General features: G+C 45.1%; 1 protein-coding gene across 1 annotated transcript; it reads right to left on the bottom strand.

Moving 5' to 3' along the window:
• Positions 1-13,479: 13,479 nt before the first annotated feature.
• Positions 13,480-14,259, bottom strand: ASCL4 (achaete-scute family bHLH transcription factor 4). Its single transcript, XM_042944665.1, has one exon. The coding sequence runs from the start codon at positions 14,171-14,173 to the stop codon at positions 13,652-13,654; it is 522 nt and encodes a 173-aa protein (XP_042800599.1). The 5' UTR covers positions 14,174-14,259; the 3' UTR covers positions 13,480-13,651.
• Positions 14,260-19,035: the final 4,776 nt, after the last annotated feature.

The following is a 19,035-nucleotide window of genomic DNA, read 5'->3' as shown; positions in this document are numbered from 1 at the left end:
AATGACAGGACATGTCAAAAGGAACCAGTTTGAAGGGGCTCCTCCTCCCCCAGTCAAATTAGAAACAAGTTCAATAACTAGAAACAATATTTGTCAAAAATAATAAGATTAATATGTTACAACCCTCTGGAATGAGTCCAAACTGATAAAAATAAATGAGTAAATTAATAACAGAGTAGGGGAAGCCCTTCTTTAGAGAAAGCCCTTCTTTATAGAAGAATGCCAGCTAATAAGTACGGAAGGACTAATGGAAATGGAGAATCATCATTTGACAGCCACTGTGGGGATGACTGGGGCAAATGGGAGTTATCAGTGAACACCAAGGCTAATTAATTGATGGGGGTCTGGTGAAGAACAAGATATTGGCATAATATTGGGCTACCTCTCTCTACCCAAATACTATTCAACTACAAAGAAGAAGGTGAATTTGAGGTAGAGAAACCAGAGCAGACACCAACATAAATAGGTGATCATGGTTAACATGGCCAACGATAGGACTAGTCATATCTCCTGGCATGAGGCACTGGGAAGGGCACAGCAACGTCTCTGAGATGTTCTCTGCAGCGCATGGCCCGAGTCTGGTCGTGAGCAAACATTAGATGGACCCAGGCTGAGGGTCCTCCTACAGAATGAAGGTATGTACCCTCAAAACTGTCAAGGAAATGAAAGACAGGGAGAGGCTGTTCTTCAGACTGAAGAAGTCTGAACAACATGACAATATGTATTCCTGGATAGGATCCTGGACCAAAAAGGAAAAACTGACATCCTTGAGGCAGTGGTGAAATTTGAGCAGAATCTGTAAATTGGTCAGTAGTGACATATAAATGTTGACTTCTTGATCTGGTGTTCATGCATGTTAGTATCCTTGTGTGGGGTTGTGATTTATAATAAGAAATACATATTTGGTCTCCATCCTGGTTTCTGGCACAGAGCTCCTAAAACCTTTGGAATTTCCTAAGACAATTGTGATAAAGGGGTCTGTTATTCACAACAAGCCCCTTTCAATCACACCTAGGTTTATGAGGGGACTTTGGAAAGCCCCAAAGGACAGGGGTGGTTGCCAGAGGAACCATCCAGATGATCAGAGGGTTGTAACTTTCAGCCCCACCTCTGATGTCAGGGAGGGGAGAACGGCTAGAGATTGACTTCAATCACCAATGACTGATGATTTAATTAATCATGTCTATGTTATGAAGCCTCCATAAAAACCCAAAAGGACAGAGTTCAGAGAGCTTCCAGGTTGGTGAACCAGAATGCAGCCACATGTCAGGAGGGCAGACCATCCCAAACTCCAAAGCAACAGAAGCTTCTCTGTTTAGGACCCTTCCAGACCTCTCTATGAATGTTTTCATGTGGCTGTTCATTCATATCCTTTAATATTCTTTGTAATAAATCAGTGATCTAGCCAGTAAACTGGTTTCCCAAGTTCCGTGAGCCACTCTAGCAAATTGATTGATGAGAAGAGGAGGGTCCCCCTCTGAAGAGAGGAGTCAGAGGAACCTCTGATATACAGCCAGTGAGTCAGAATCACAGGCAATAACCTGGACTCACAGTTGATATCTGAATTGGGGGCAGTCTTGTGGGACTGAGGCTATTTCCAAGTAGTTAGTATCAGAATTGAGTTAAATTGTAGGACACACGCTACTGTCCATTGAGAATTGGAGAATTGCTTGGTGGTGTTGGAAAAAACACACGTGAGATCTCATTTGGGAAAAATATGTACTGGAGTGAAGGGTGCTGGGACATCATGTTTGAAGATTCCAAAAATGACTAAAGATTATTAGCACGTAATCAGAGTGGGCAAAAGAACAAATGCAGTAAAATATGAACAATTGGGGGATGTGAGTGAATGGAGGTATGGGAGTTCTCTGTACTGTTCTGGCAGTATTAACGTAAGTCTGAAATAATTTAAAAATAGACTTTAATGACATATAAATGACATATAAAAGTATTGGTGGTAGAGATGTCTGGAGGGCTCAGTTGGTTGAGTGTCTGACTCTTGATTTCAGCTCAGGTCATGATCTCATGGTTGGTGAGATAGAGCCCCCGCATCAGGCTCTGTGCTGTCAGCTCAGAGCTTGCTTGGGATTTTCTCGCTCCCTCTCTCTCTGCCCCGACCCCACTCGTGCACACTCTCTCCCCCTGCCTCCAAAAAATAATAAATAATAAAAATTTTTTTAAAAAGGTATGTGTGGTAGGTCAATTACCAACATGGCCATGAAAATTTCTCCTACCCTGGACACCTCTATGCAGTCTCTCCAATCTGCACTGGCTTTCTGACCAGCTTCGGCCAAAAGAATGCAGACACTGTGTGACTCCTGAGCCTTGGCCTCCAATGCCTGACAGCCTCCATTCTCCTGTTGCTGCTCTGAGATGATCATAGAAAGAAGCCCAGACTTCCTCGAGGATGAAGGACCACACGGAGAGAGGCCGTGCGGGGCCATCGGCAAGTCAGGCTGCATTCTGACAGCAACTGTGAGCCTCAGGGAGACCAGCAGATGAACCTCCCAGTCAATCCCACAGCCTCAATGGTGAGAGATAGCAAGTTGCTGCCATGGTTAAGTCTAAGAATGGCTCGTTATACAACGTTAGAAAACCTAGTATGTCACCATTTCCATCATTCTACTTCAGAATCTCATCAACCGACTTTATGTTGAAAAGACTTTTCCTCAGAGTGGATAGAGTAGCTGTACTTCTCTGCGAAGCTCTCCCTATCTTCCAGAGAACGGACTTGCATATGGCTAGTGATGACAGCACTTTATAGTTTATAGGAACCTTTCACTTATGTAGACTCATTTCCCCTTTATCACAGCCCTATGGGATGGAATAGGTTCTCATCCTTAATTTTACAGATGAGGAAAGAAGTCCAGAGAGGTAACGTCTCTTGCCCAAGGAAACACAGTCAGTAAGCACTGAAGTTAGGACTGGAATCCATGTTCTTTCTACTCTGTCAAGGTGAAGTCATGGGCCTTCTGTAGAGAACACTTTGCTCTCCCTTCAGAGCTCAAACGAAAATATAGGGAAATGTTCTACAGCCCCGCATCAAGCTTGGTGGCTGTGAATGTGCATGGCAGCTGACTGGGATCCCCTGGTCAGGCAGGATCCCAAATACACTTTACTCTACTTGTCCCTCATTATTATTCTTTTTTTTTACATACATATTCAGCTGTATGGTAACCATGGGTCTTAAACAAGAAGAGTTTACTTAATGTCAGTCTTCAGATTTGCTGTTATGATTCAAAGTTATCCAGTCGTTTACATCTGCACGGCCCTGCTTCAGGACTGTGAAGATGTGTTTCCTGAACATAAGGATGGAAAGTAATTGAATTACAAAAATCTTGGCTCTATTTTTCTTCTTAGTCATTATCACCACCTGAAACATATATTCACATTTGTTTATTGACTCTCTTCCTCCATGTAGATAATTGATGTTTGCTAATTGATGAATGGATGGATGAAGATGGTTTGCTACCACTTTTCTTTTTTTTTTAATATGAAATTTATTGTCAAATTGGTTTCCATACAATACCCAGTGCTCATCCCAACAGGTGCCCTCCTCAATACCCCTCACCCATCCTCCCCTCCCTCCCACCCCCCATCAACCCTCAGTTTGTTCTCAGTTTTTAAGAGTCTCTTATGCTTTGGCTCCCTCCCTCTCTAACCTCTTTTTTTTTTTTCTTCCCCTCCCCCATGGACTTCTGTTAAGTTTCTCAGGATCCACATAAGAGTGAAAACATATGGTATCTTTCTCTGTATGACTTATTTTACTTTGCTACCACTTTTCTGTGTACGTTATTTAACCTCTGAGATTCAGTTCCTTGCCTTTTTAAAAAAAATACTTATTTATTTTTGAGGGAGACAGAGCAAAAGTGGGGGAAGGGCAGAGAGAGAGAGGGAGACACAGAATCCAAAGCAGGCTCCAGGCTCCCAGCTATCAGCACAGAGCCTGACGTGGGGCTCAAACTCACAAACTGCAAGCTCATGACCTGAGCAGAAGTCAGATGTTTAACCGACTGAGCCACCCAGGCGCCCCATATCACTTCCATTTTAAAGATGAGGAACTGGGGCCCCTGGGTGGCTCAGTCGGGTAAGCATCAAACTTCGGCTCAGGTCAGGATCTCATGGTTTGTGAGTTCAAGTCCCGTGTTGGGCTCCGAGGTGACAGTGTGGAACCTGCTTGGGATTCTCTTTCTCCCTCTCTCTCTCTGCCCCTGCCCCCCCCCCCACCAAAATAAGTAAATAAACTTTAAAAACATAAAATAAAATGGGAGTGATATACAATACATACCTCGTAGGATGATTGTGATCAGGTGAGAATACTACATATAAAGGGCTAGCCTGCCATCTAGGAAGGCCCCCAGGAAATGTTAGCTGGTGGAGAATTTCTGTCAATTAGAGGTCTTTTAGGAGAGAAGAGATACGCTTTGACCCTGCACAGTTTAATCCTTCATTTCACTAAAACCCCCGGAGCTGCATCAGGACATTTTCCAAGGCTCTTTCTAGTCCCATGACCCGGGAGATAGGATTCCTCCTTCAGAGAGGTTTTTCCCCCACTGTCAGGGAAATGAGAAATGTCTTCAGGAGTGGCCCCCCTCAAGGCTTGCTCTGGAGGCAAAAACCAGTTTGGAGAGTTTTTATCGTCTGGACGCACTTCCTTCTGCAGCAGCTGTGGTTTCACTTTGGCCATGGTTAATGACAATGAGTAACCCAACATGAAAAGGCTGTTGACAGGCTTTCACCAGAGGACACAGCTAAATAACTACGGAAGGATTAAAAACCCATCTCACCACCCAGGGAGCCTGCCAGTGAAGCTCATACACAACACAGCGATAATAATCACAGAGCTAGAAATGGTTCTACGGTTTCACGGGCCAATAAGGAAAACACAAAGCCCTTTTAGGCACCTCTGCTGTCTCCCAGCAGCCTGTGTGCCTGACGAGCAGATGGCGGGGTTGGCGGTGGCTGACAGAGAAGGGTCCAGAGAGCTCACCTAGGGAAAGAGTCTGCCTTTCTAGCGATCGCTCTGCAGAGAAGGACTCCACCAGTCCACATCTCCATCAGAAGTCTCATTGCCACCCATTTTTGGAGATGACAATGATAACTTTGGAAGCTCTGAAGAAAACCTTTGTCTAGACAGAAACAGCTCAAAAGCTTTTGAAAGGCACCATCTGAAACCTTGCTTGGCTTGGTTGTAGCTGGGTAACGCTGACTCATCCCATGAAATGCTGTCCTTGGCCTCGTAGGACTTTGCTCTCAAATTCCACTAAGAGCAGAATAACCCCTGGAGTCAAGACAATGAGAGGTAGGTTCAGGTCGCCAAGGTTGACTTTATATTCCCCACAGATCAAAAACTGTTGGCCAAAAGAGCAGACACTATCTCTACACATCTGGGTAACTGAAGGGCATCCCAATTCTACTCTCTAGACTCTGTTCTTCTTCCCTAGGCTATTTTTTCTTTTTTAATGTTTTTAAATGTTTTATTTTATTTTTAAGAGAGAGAGAGAGACAGAAAGCTTGAGTGGGGGAGGGGCAGAGAGCGAGGGAGACACAGAATCTGAAGCAGATTCTGGGCCCTGAGCTGTCAGCACAGAGCCTGACATGGGGCTTGAACTCACAAACTGCGAGATCATGACCTGAGCCCAAGTTGGACACTTAACCAACTGAGCCACCCAGGAGCACCATCGTTGACTTTTTTTTTTAATGTTTATTTATTTTTGAGAGAGAGAGAGAGTGTAAGCAGGGGAGGAGCAGAGAGAGGGAGACACAGAATCTGAAGCAGGCTCCAGGCTCTGAGCTGTCAGCACAGAGCCCGACGCCAGGCTCTAATTCACAAACCATGAGATCATGACCCGAGCTGAAGTTGGATGCTTAACCAACGGAGCCACCCAGGCGTCCCACAAATATCATTTAAAGTGTTATGTCATCACAGAGGATTTTGTGCAACTTTTTAACCAAGTCGTTAAACACCATTATCTCAATGCTTTTAAAGCCAGGCAGTACCTAAGGATCAATACTAAACCCAGTGTCCTACTTCCACACAGCCTTCTTCTCATTTTATTTGCCATTGCCTACACCTATTCCATCTTTTGAGAGACGTAAACACCTACCTTAGTCTTAACTTGTCACCTTCCAACCCCCTGCCCTTCCAGTTCTTCAATCTTCTTCCAATTCCTAGGACCCTCCCCTTACTTGAGACTCCTTGAAGCCTTGTCACCTATGAGCCTCTGAATCGACTAGAACTCTTTCACCTGTCAGACCGCAGGCTCAGAGCTGCCTTTGATACACCATCTTTTCCTCCCTTGGCTTCCCCTTTACATCATTCCAGCTGTGTTTTTCATTCGCTGAGAAGCATCTTGAAAGGGCGGGCTTCAACCTCACCTCTGCTTTCTCTTCCCGCCCCTGTTATGCCCTTACAAAGGTTTCTAGCCATCTTCTAGTGGCCGAATCCAATCAGTGCCCCTCACACCTAAACTCCCTGACTCCTCTGATTTATAAGATGCTGTCAGCCACTTCTTCCTTCTTATAAAATGATGCCTGCTTGTAAAAAAAAAAAAAAAAAAAAAAAAAAAAAAAAAATGACACCTGCTTGTAATTGCCGTGATCTCACACTAGCTTGGTTCTCCGTCCAACCTCTTAGTCCTCTTCAAAGCCGTTTCTTCTTCTGCCCCTCCTTCGGTGAGACCTGCCTCAGCTTTCTCCTAATGTTCCCCTCAGTCTCAGCCTGGGAACTCGAAGCCACTCCTCTTACTGCCCAAAGGTGAACGACTCCCAAATCCACAGCTGTCTTGGTCTTCCCTCCCGACCTCGACACTGGCATTTCCAGCTGCTTGCAGACAGAAGTAGCCTGTCGGTGTTTGTAATCCAGCATCTCCAACAGACAACTTTTACCTTTTAAATCTGCTCCTCTTGGGGCGCCTGGGTGGCTCAGTCGGTTAAGCATCCGACTTCGGCTCAAGTCATGATCTCGCGGTCCGTGAGTTTGAGCCCAACTTAGGGCTCTGTGCTGACATCTCGGAGCTCGGAGCCCAGAGCCTGCTTCGGATTCTGGGTCTCCCTCTCTCTCTGCCCTTCCCCCATTCATGCTCTGTCTCTCTCTTCTCAAAAATAAATCAACGTTAAAAAAATGTAAAAAAAAATGAATAAATCTGCTCCTCTTTCTGTGTTCCTTGTTTCAGTTGATGGCAGCTCACAGGAGTTATCTCTAACTTCTCCCTCTTCCCTTCCCCCACCCCCAGCCTCCGAGGGGCCATACCACATCCCCTCCCAGCCCATCCCTCCCCCCCATTTCCAGGGCCACTGTGTTGGCAGAGACCCTCCCTCCCTCTCTTTTCATTACTGTAATATCCTGTTGGTCTGCTGATTCCTGCCACCAGACTGATCCTCAACCACAGTACTGAACAGTTCACCCTCTCTCCAAGAAACAAAAAATTCAATAGTTTCCCATTGTCTAAAAATTAAAGTTCAGCCTGGATTTCAATGCCTTCTAGAATCTTCCTAGTCTCCTGTTACTCAGCTTCTATTCTCCAAACATAGTTCCTGCCTCCAAGGCACCTGTTTCCTCACCCTTGGATCTTCTGCCTATAATCCTCATTCCGTTTCACCTATCAAGTGCTGCACCCCCAAAAGCATCTCCTCCTAGTTTTCTACTCACTTGAAGCTGAAATAACTCCCTCTCTACTCTGTATCCTGATAACATTTTTCATTATTATTTTTTTTTTTCCAAGTAGTCTCCATGCCCAGCACAGGGCCCAGTGCAAATCTTGAACTCATGATCCTGAGATCGAGACCTGAACTGAGATCAAGAGTCAGATGCTTGGGGCACCTGGGTGGCTCAGTTGGTTGAGGGTCTGACTTTGGCTCAGATCATGATCTCTTGGTTCGTGAGTTCAAGTCCTGCATCGGGCTCTGTGCTGACAGCTCAGAGCCCGGAGCCTGTTTCGGATTCTGTGTCTCCCTCTCTCTCTGCCCCTCCCCCATTGTGCTCTGTCTCTCAAAAATAAATAAAATGTAAGAAAAAAAAATTTTTTTAAAGAATAAAAAGAATCGTACATGTAACTGACAGAGACACCCAGGCACTCCTGTACCCAGATACCATTTTTCATTTTGGACATCAGATATACCATGTATAACTTTTTTCATACCACTTTTCCCTCCAGATTGCAAGGTTCTTCAAATTCCATTCAACAAAAAATTATGTAGTTTTTGTTTTGTTTTGTTTTGTTTTGCTTTGGGGCATTGTAACAGCAACAAGGACTCAGAAAAGAGTAACTGCTGCTCTGGATCTGGATTTTTCTAGCGGGAAAAGATGATACAGAAACTGTCCCCGCACTATGTAGCAGGAAGCAGGCATGTCTTGCCGACACTTGTTTCCTCAAGTCCAGACCCGGCACATGTTAGCTGAATGGCATCCTAGAGCTGGAAGAGCCTAAAAGATCATGCAATCTAAACTTCACGTGTCCTAGCATAGAGAACTGAGACCACGGAAGTCAGGGGCTTGCCCAAGGTCACCGGGCTGGTGATGGCAGTGCTGAACCACGCCACAGGCCAGGCACACTCTGCCACAACCCACCGCCTCCTCCTTTGCACCCTCAGGGTGGTATGCTGTAGGATGTCACAGAGATTCGACTAGTCAGAGTTACAAACCACAGGGAATATTCTAGAAGAAATACAGTATAATCAATGGGTATGTCTGGGCTGAGTGGCAAAAAAAACAAAAAAAACAAAAAAAAAAAACAAAAAAAACCCAAAACACCCCAGGAAAGATCTTAAAGGACATGTAAATGTTTCTTCTTTTGTGGATGCACTGTTTCCAGAAAACTCTGCTTACCACATTGTTTCTACTTAACTTTTTTGTAATCTATTTTGTCCTTTTTAAGACTCAAATTGTCTAATGGTTAATTAAGCATTCATCCACAGGAAAAGGGAAGATTGAACATATTAAAGGTCTCATTCCTGGGGCACCTGGGTGGCTCAGTAGGTTAAGCGTTCACTCTGGCTCAGGTCATGATCTCACAGTTTGTGAGCTCGAGCCCCACATCGGGTTCTGTGCTGACAGCTCAGAGCCTGGAGCCCACTTTGGATTCTGTGCCTCCCTTTCTCTCTGCTCCTCCCCTGCTCATGCTCTCTCTCTCTCCTTCAATTTTTTTTAAACGTTTTGTTTACTTTTGAGAGAGACAGAGTGCAAGCAGGGGAGAGGCAGAGAGAGAGGGAGACACAGAATCTGAAGCAGGCTCCAGGCCCCAAGCTGTCAGCACAGAGCCCGACATGGGGCTCGAACCCACAAACTGTGAGATCATGACCTGAAGACACTTAACTGACTGAGCCACCCAGGCACCCCTGGTTTTTCTTTTAGAGAGAGAGAGACACAGAGCAGGGGCGGGGGGGGGGGGGGGGGGGGGGGGGGCGGGCAGGGGCAAAGAGAGAGAGAGACACAGAATCAGAAGCAGGCTCCAGGCTCCAAGCTGGAGCCTTCAAAATAAATAAACATTCAAAAATAAACAAACATTCAAAAAAAATTAAAGGTCTCATTCCTGGATTAGTGCTCCTCCTATAAGTCATCAGGAAGGTTCCAGAAAAATGGCCTGATTTTTTTTCTCTAAAAAAAGTTTTATGATTTTGATGGTATTTTATTGCTTTTTTTTTTTTTTTTTCCCAAAAGGCTTCTCAAAGTCATTGCCATATTCTCAGTAGGGCTTTGAACAAAACCACATTAAAAATCTCTCAAGGCATTTTTATCCACAATAAAGTTCTCCTTTAAAACTGCCTTTGTCCTTTTCTTTATAAACCGCTCATCTCAGCAAGGTATATTATATTTATTCACACATTTTACACATTTATTTTAGAGACGTGAATGAAGAAAAATCTTTATTTCATTTTCCCACATTTAAAAGCAACCACGGTATCCAGATTAAACAAAACATACTCTTTTATTGTTATTATTCCTACTGTAGAAAAGAGAATGTCAAGATGCTGATCGTGGCTAGAGCAGAATAAAGGAATGGAGAGTGTTATTACTGCTCATCGAAGACCCCTAAGAAGTTTCTCAAGGTTATGAACAACTTGGTTAATTAGCTGTTCCTCCAATCAAGCCAGGAAGTTTTCCAACTCCCCCCCCCCCACCCCAGTAGTAAATATATCTCATTTGGTCTTGCTTCACTGAAACCTTTATATAGAATAAGAACCTGCCTGGAGACCAAAACAGATATATTACAGGTGTTGAGAGGCTATAACTAAGTAACGGGTAAGAGCAGGGTTACATCTTGATCCTTCAAACTAAAAGACTCCATGTGGTTCTTAAGAAAAAGTAAAGTGGGGCGCCTGGATGGCTCAGTCCATTGAGCATCCGACTTCAGCTCGGGTCATGATCTCACAGTTCATGAGTTTGAGCCCCACATCGGGCTCTGTGCTGACAGCTCGGAGCCTGGAGCCTACCTCAGATTCTGTGTCTCCCTCCCTCTCTCTCCCTCCCCCACTTGTACTTTGTCTCTCTCTCTCTATCTCTCGAAGATAAACATTAAAAAAAAATTTAAAAAGAAAAAGTAAAGATTTGTTGTGAATCACTGCAAAGCATTTATCTGTGCAGCCAGAAACACAGACACCACTATAACCCATTGTTACAAATACTAGTAATTACATGTTTTAACATGGATTCAGTTTCCACAGGTCAAGTCTTGTCCCCTGGAAATTTGCAATAGAAAGTAAAATCCTAATACAATGTGGTTACTCTGTCCTCTTTCTGACACACTGAAGAAATCACACTAATTCCACCTAGAGGTCATTGAAAAAAAATTTTTTTAGGGGCGCCTGGGTGGCTCAGTTGGTTGAGCGTCCAACTTCACCTTGGGTCATGATCTCGCAGTTCGTGAGTTTGAGCCCCGCGTCGGGCTCTGTGCTGACAGCTCTGAGCCTGGAGCCTGCTTTAGATTCTGTGTCTCCCTCTCCCTTCCCTGCTCATGCTCTGTCTCTGTCTCTCAGAAATGAATAAATGTTAAAAAAATTTTTTTTTAATTTTTTAAATGTTAATTTTTAAGAGAGAGACAGACAGACAGATGGACAGACCATGAGCAGAGAGAGAAGTGGACACAGAATGTGAAGCAGGCTCCAGGCTCTGAGCTGTCAGCACACAGCCAGACACAGGGCTTGAACTCATGAACCGTGAGATCATGACCTGAGCCGAAGTTGGACACTTAACTGAGCCACCCGGGCACCCCCACCTAGAGATAATTTTTGGTCAGGCTTTACTCTCCATAGAACTAATAGTATTTTCTCCAAAAGATGATACACTACTAACTTACCATTGATTAGTACCTTGCAGACTACCAAGGTATTCTATACCTTCTCCTGTGAAACAATACAGAAGAGGAAACTGAGTTGCTCACAGGTTAAGAAATGTTTGCTCTGTCACTCAGCTAGCAAAGGAGGGAGCAAGGGAGGGTATAGAAAGGGACACAGCAAGCCTGGGCTTTAGGGTCAGACAAACTCAGCATTGAGTCACAGCTCAAGTAACCATGGCAACACAAACCTGGACAAGGCCTCATTAAAAACAAACAAACAAACAAACAAACAAACAACAACAAAAACCTTTATTATATATTTTGAGAGAGAGAAGGGGCAGAGAAGGAAAGAGAGAGAGGAAGAGAGAGAATCCCAGGCAGGCTCCATGCTGTCAGCACAGAGCTCAACCTGGGACTCAAATCTCAGGACCTGTGAGATCATGCCCTTGAGGCAAAATCAAGAGTCTGACGCTTAACAGACTGAGCTACCCAGGCGCCCCTCGTTATTTTTAACCACAAAATATGTGTAATATCCACCCCCAGATTTATGAGAATTTAAAAGAACAACATGTAAAAAGCACACACACAAAAATTCCTGGCACATAAAAGATACTCATTGAACATTAACTTCTCTCAGTTGATACATCTGTAAAAAGTTGATACATCTGGCCTACCTCATGAGCCAGTGTGGGGGATGAAATCATACCCAGTTTTCTCTCCTTCCTGTGTCCTGGCCCCACTCCCCACCACCATACAGGACTGCCTCTGTGGAAAGGTCAATCCAAGTTATTAGAAAAGAGCTTTAGAGGGGCACCTAGGTGGCTCAGTTGGTTAAGCCTCCACCTCTTGGTTTCAGGGCAGGTCATGATCTACCAGTTCGTGAGTTCGAGCCTTGCATCAGTTTATGAGTTCGAGTCTTGCATCAGTTTATGAGCTGTCAGCACAGAGCCTGCTTCCAATCCTCTGTCCGCCTCTCTCTCTGTCTCTGCCCCTCCCCTGCTCGTTCTCTCTCTCTCAAAATAAATAAATAAACTTAAAAAAAAAACAGCTTTAGAGAGAGGAAGTTTATCTTCGTAGGTCAACAAGCACTTGACATATCTACTTAAATCATAATAGTTTCTAAGACAAAAATGACCAGAATTAAATGTTCTTCAAAGACTTTTGAGAACAAAGCCAAAGTCGCTGGGTAATTCCAGTACATCTAGAAGCCCTCATGGGGATGAAAGTCTGAGAACATACCAACTTCAGTCCATCCGGTTCCACCATCTATGCATTTCTTTTTTTCTTTCTTTCTTTCTTCTTTTTTTTTTTTTATAAAGTCAGGGATGTCACTTTAATTTAACCAAAGGTTAGGTGGAGTGAGAAGTGGGGAGGGGAAAAAGGAAAATGAAAAACCAGTGGACAAAAACAACGGAGAGGAAAATAAGTTTTTATACAAATCTGAGTTCTAGCACACTAACATATGTTACTATTGCCTAAATGCTACGAAGTTTCCAAATGGCCACTTTAAAAAGAAACTTTTTTTTTAATGTTTATTTACTTTTGAGACAGAGAGAGACAGAGCACAAGCAGGGGAGGGACAGAGAGAGAGGGAGACACAGAATCAGAAACAGGCTCCAGGCTCTGAGCTGTCAGCACAGAGCCGGACGCTGGGCTCGAACCCACGAACTGCGAGATCATGACCCGAGCGGAAGTCGGACGCTCAACCGACTGAGCCCCCCAGGCGCCCCCCAGATGGCCACTTTCTGATAAAACCGGAAGTATCAAATTCAGCACGTGGCCCGCACCACCACCAGGCACGAACTCGGTCCGCAGCCTGCGCTGGGCTAGCAGCGGGCTCTGTGTGGGTGCTCAAGTGCCGGCTTGGAGTCCCCTTCACCCAAAGTGACCGTGTCAATTAAATCTCAAATACAACTCCCCAAGGAAGGAATGCAGGAAAAACGTTCCTTTCGTCTTAAGGGCTGTCTTTTATTTATTCATTTTTGGGACGTTCTTCGGTGAAGGTTGGCTTGAAGTCAATATTTATGTGCATAACGTACCCACAGCGCTGACTGGGAAATTCCAATCGCCCTCTGGGTTTTTAGAGTGAGGTGCTCAGGATCCGGTACAGTGTGCATTTGAGAAGTACCGTTGGAGAGTTTCCTTAATAAGCACCTTTAAGTCTGCAGGCACATACCCAATTGGGGCCTGGGTCGGGGGGCGGGGGGCGGGGGTGGCAGCCAGAAGGTCAGAAGACACGTTCCCCGCCGGAAGACACGCATTTCTTTTTCCTAAAATTTAGCCCTGGATTAAAAAACCAGCTCAAAAATGCAAACCACCCTTGGAGGGGCTCCAAGGCTGCAGCGGGCGCGGAGGGCCGGGGCCGGGCCGGGCGCGCGCTAGCTGCCCGCCTCCTCGGGCTCGCTGCAGGGCGAGGGCGCCGACGAGGCCTTGGACTCGCCGTCGCTGTTGCACTCGGCGGCGCGCGGGGGACGGGTGCCGGCGGGGCCCTCCTGCCCCCGGGCGTGGCGCTCCAGCAGCTCCTGGAGGTGCTTGATGTAGCCGATGGCGGCGCGGAGCGTCTCCACCTTGCTGAGCCGCCGGTCGGCCAGCTCGCGGGGCAGGTGGTCTCGCAGGCGCGCGTACCCCTCGTTCACGCAGCGTACCCGCTGCCGCTCGCGCTCGTTGCGCCGGCGGAGGAAGGCGGGCTCGAAGGCGCGGTCCAGCGGCAGCGGCGGGCACGACCGCCTCGCGGCGCAGTCCCGGGGCGCCCGCTCCCAGCACGCGGCGTCGAGACGCCACGAGACCCTGAAGGGGTCCCCGAGGGGGAGGCGGGGCAGGGACCCCGGCAGGTCCGGGGGCTCGCCGCGGAGGTAGCACGACCGCAGGGGCAGCAGTCCGGCCGGCTTACGTTTCTCCATCCCTCGCCGGGAAGCAAACAAATCACCCAAGAGACCGATCCCTTGCAAGACGAGACTTCAGATCTTCAAAGCGTAGGTGCTGGTGCATTCAGACAGCCTGGCACAGCCGGGCTTTTAATTTCTGGTTCCAGGACAGACTGCAAGGAAACTTTGCATGATTTCCTAAATTCATTGCACTACTCGATCATTTATAATGATCCAGGCGGAGGTGATAAGCAAAGATTTAGGACCTCCTAATCCATACTTCAGATCCTGTCTTCCCCTCTGATCTTATTTCAAAAGGTGACAAAAGGGGTTCCTCTGCTCGGTCCCCTTAGCCTGGAAATGTGAGCGCACACCACACAGAGTAATCTTTCAAAACCACCCAAGCTTTTAAATTACCGTAATCCACCGCTCTGGGTCTTCGAGAGTGTAGGAATCTTCGAGGTTTCAAAAGAGCCCCTCCCAGGAACCAACAGGTCTGGCGGCTGAGCGAAAGTTTAGCGAAGGCTTTCCCCTTGAAAATCAAAACTTGACTGTCCTTTGCGGTTTCCGGCGTCCAGGGCTAATGGAAATCTCTTTCAGACGGTGTGCAAACTTACGCTTGTTCTGCCATTTCTGTGGAGGTGGAGGGAAGACCTCATCAAAGGAAAGACTGCTCCCTTGTGGTTGTAAGATGTGTCCAGCAAAGGAGGACCTCCGGGCAGGCTTGAGGGTTTTCTTCTCCAAAACCAAATCTTTTAAAAGCCCAGTTAGACATGTTTTGAAGAGAAGAGAAAAGGACTATACCTTAGCAACGAGTAGATGGATTCGAATGTTGTGTTCCCGCTTATGTTGATCGCAAGGCGTTTTATGGATTTGTGCTACTTTTTAAGAGCACATCAAAAGGTTGAACAGTAACAAACACTTTCAGCCAGTTATTTCTCACAGTGCTTACTGTAAACACAGGTTAAACACTGCTTCCCGACCTCTTCTAATCCCACCCAGGATAGAAGAACATTTTTCCATAGTGCAAAGAATGTATTTCTATTGTGTTCTTCTTTTTGTCTTAAGAAACAAAGATGCAATTTATTTTCTCCCTTGGGGGCAGGAAAGCAACATTTGAAAGGTGGAGATCCCCAACTCCAAGGATCAAGGATGATGGCTTTGAAGACTTGTCTTTTTAACACACAACCAAAAAAAAAAAAAAAAAAAAAGAGAGAGAGAGAGAGAGAATAATTAATCCATCCGTGTTGGTGAAGAGCTTTGAAGATAAAAGTGTCATTAAAAATCCAACAGTGGTTAATGTCAAAAAATGCGTTATCACGCTGAAAATCAGATCTCTTGTTCCGCAAACCAGCACATTAAAGGCAGCCTCTACTTTTAAAAGTCCAACTTAAAAACAAGAGAAGCAAAAACCCCCTACGTTTACGATCAGACTTTCTGCCTGTTCTTCAGGAGCTGGGGTGTCGCCCTAACATGTTTTTTTGACAAGTGCTGAGCTTACCTGTTTACCCTAAATGATCTGCCCCAAGCAACTGCAAAAACACCTCCATCAAGGCAAATAAAATAGAAATAATGATTCCTTTTAGGCATTAGTTAGTCACATTTTAAAAACTCCCTGGGAGGCTTGTACCAGGAAACAACCTAATGTGTCACCTTGATTTCTCAGTAGAGTTGAGAACAATCCATAGAAAAGTCCTTCCTGTTGGGAGACAAGCCCACCATAGAGACAGAAAGACTATTAGACCACAAGATGTTTTGGGCCATGTTAAGGATATTGCCCTGTGTTCTAAGAGTGAAGGGACATAGGGGCGCCTGGGTGGCTCAGTTGGTTAAGCTTCCAACTTCGGTTCAGGTCATGATCTCGCAGTTCGTGAGTTCAAGCCCTGCGTCGGGCTCTGTGCTGACAGCTCAGAGCCTGGAGCCTGTTTCAGATTTTGTGTCTCCCTCTCTCTGACCCTCCCCCGTTCATGCTCTGTCTCTCTCTGTCTCAAAAATAAATAAACGTTAAAAAAATTTTTTTAAAAAAAGTGAAGGGACATAAATGATGTATTTTAAGCAGAAAGGTGACTTGGTAAGATTTTGATTTTAAAAAACATTACTCTAGGGGTGTCTGGGTGGCCCGGTAAGTTGAGCGTCCAACTTCAATTCAGGTGGTGATCTCATCACTTGTGAGTTCAATCTCCGCATTGGGCTCTGTGCTGACAGCTCAGAGCCTGGAGCCTGCTTCAGATTCTGTGTCTCCCTCTCTCTGCCCCTACCCTGCTCTCTCTCTCTCTCTCAAAAATAAATAAACATTTAAAAAAAAATGTTTTAATTACTCTATTTGCAGACTGGAGAATAGACTAGAAATGAGGACAAGAGAAAACAGGTAAGCAATACCATTTTTCATCCTCAGATTGGAAAATGTAAAAAGATTGTTAACATCCAGGGCAGGCAAGAATTTGAGGAAGGGGCAGAAGCATAATTGCTACAAGCTTTTGGGAAAATAACTATTAAAATTAATAGCATACATCACATGTCCTTTGACCAAAAGATACTACAGAAATAAATGCACTGGTGTGAATTTACCTGCGCAATAATATCTATTGCAGCATTGTTTGTAGTGATTCTTAAAAGGAAAAAAAAAAAAAAAAAAAAAAAGGAATAGCCTGAATGTCTGCCAATAGAGAGAGGGCTGGGTGTGCCTGGGTGGCTCAGTTGGTTGAGCGTCTGACTCTTGATTTTGGCTCAGATCTCACAGATCAAGCCCCATGCCAGGCTCTGCACTAATATTGTGGAGCCTGCTTGGGATTCTCTCCTCTCTCTCTGCACCCCCCTCCCCGACCTGTCTCTCAAAATAAATAAACATTTTTTAAAAATAGTGGGAGGACAAGGCACCTGGGTGGCTCAGTCGGTTAAGCCTCCAACTTCAGCAAAAGGTCATGATCTCATGGTTCACACATTCGAGCCCCGCATTGGGCTCTGTGCTGACAGTTCAGAGCCTGGAGCCTGCTTCAGGTTCTGTGTCTCCCCCTCTCTCTGCCCCTCCCCCACTCACACTTTGTGTGTGTGTGTGTGTCTCTCTCTCTGTCAAAAATAAGTAAACATTTAAAAAATTTAAAAACAAAAAAAAATAGAGGGCTAATACTTTAAGAATATTATGCTATTATTAAAAATAATGAGCTAGAGCTATATATAAGAACTTGCAGAGCTATACATAATGTGTTAAGTGAAAAAAAAAACAAATTAAGGATAATATATGTGGTGTGAATTTAAAACAAACTGTTCTACGTGATATATATGTCTTTATATGTGTTTATGTGCACACAGAGAAGTGGAAAGATTCACAGTAAATTTCTGTCATTCATTGCCAAAGAAAGGTGGCTTTGGGGAGAAGGGGTGTTATGCATTTTTCTTTATGGATCTTTCTACTGTTTAATTCGTTACCAAAAGCACATATTACTTTTGTATTTATCATTATAATGTAAAGGTCTTGGGCCAGGTTTTCTGGCTCCTTATAAATTCTGTCTCTGAGGAATAAATACCTACAAGACTTTTTTTTTTCTTTTCTTACTGAAATGTCATCAGAAAAAGTCAAATCCTGGTTGTCTACTCATCCTTAATAGGGTCCGAATACTGTTATGAGGTATGGACGTGGTCATGAAGAATGCTTAGTCTTCCTTAGGGTTTTTGAAGGTGCAAGTGCATTTGAAATAGGTAGCTTCTTCAGTGAGAAAAACGTTGTTTTGTTTCACAATGTGAAGCGGGGAGGGGCTGCGTTCTTGTTACATAAGAGATCAAAAGAGGAGGTTCTGACTCCCCATCTCTCTGGTCAGTTTTGACCAGACAAATGTTCTCTCCAACTTTAAAGATGTCTCCCATCTAGATCAAGTCTAGGTATGTTATAGTCATGTCTAGATCAAGGGACTAAACACTAAACCTCCAAGGACAGTTGAAACTATGTTTGGTTGTCCTACTCGGATCTGCCTGTAAAAGGGGAAATGGAGATTCACTGAAGATCAGGCTCAGCAGATTCAAAGGTATCTCTAAGGCCAAGGTAGACTTCCACCCCTAAAATTCAGGCGGGCTCTTGCCACCTGCTTGAAACACGTGAGATGAAGACTTAGATCAGCTCTTCTTCCGAAATGTTTGATATCACATTATAGATTCTATTTTCCTAGGCTGGTGGCACAGAGGTATTACATACCTGTCTGTCCCCATACCTGCAGTCTGCATCAGCTGCCATAAGGGGACACAGAGAAACATATGTTATGACCTCATGATAGAAACAGGTGCAGATAACCATGATCAAACTGATCACGGAATCCGATTCTATTCCGTTGGTCCTGTTCTACATAGCTCAGGTATAAGCTATCTGTATTCTCATGTGCCATGTCCTCGAGGGGTATTCTTAGATACAACTAAACACTGAGACTCATTAAGACTACGGGGGCCACATTTGACATCAGATTTTCTTGGAAGGATATAGATCAGGAACAGAGCTTGGAGCAGAGCAGAATTAGGCATTCTACCTCCCCAGGAGTCCTTGCGATAATCTGTGCAGCAGTCCACGCAGGCGCTCCTCCCAAACCCCCTGGAGCCAAGTAACAGCTCAGATGCAAGGAAAGAAGACTCACATCAGACCCATGTGGCCAGCTGTCCTGACTTAGAAGTCGCACACCCCTCAGGAGCCAGTATTTCTTGTAACGACCCCACAGGTATAGCTTCCAGGGACCTCTCACCAGGGGCCAGTGGAAGAGGCTTCACATTCCGAAGCCCAGAGCTATACTCCCCCATCCGGTATTTATAGTTGTGCCAGTCCAGATGCAATCTACCAATCAGGTGATTGCTTTAATATAAGTTAAGGTTGCTTAATGACATAGCTGACATTCTCTCTTTATCATGTTTCAGAGGGCCAG

This window comes from Panthera leo, chromosome B4, assembly GCF_018350215.1.
Source record: "Panthera leo isolate Ple1 chromosome B4, P.leo_Ple1_pat1.1, whole genome shotgun sequence".
Taxonomy (NCBI): Eukaryota; Metazoa; Chordata; class Mammalia; order Carnivora; family Felidae; genus Panthera; species Panthera leo.
Note: the sequence above shows the minus strand (reverse complement) of the source record. Positions and strands in the feature narration are given on the sequence as shown.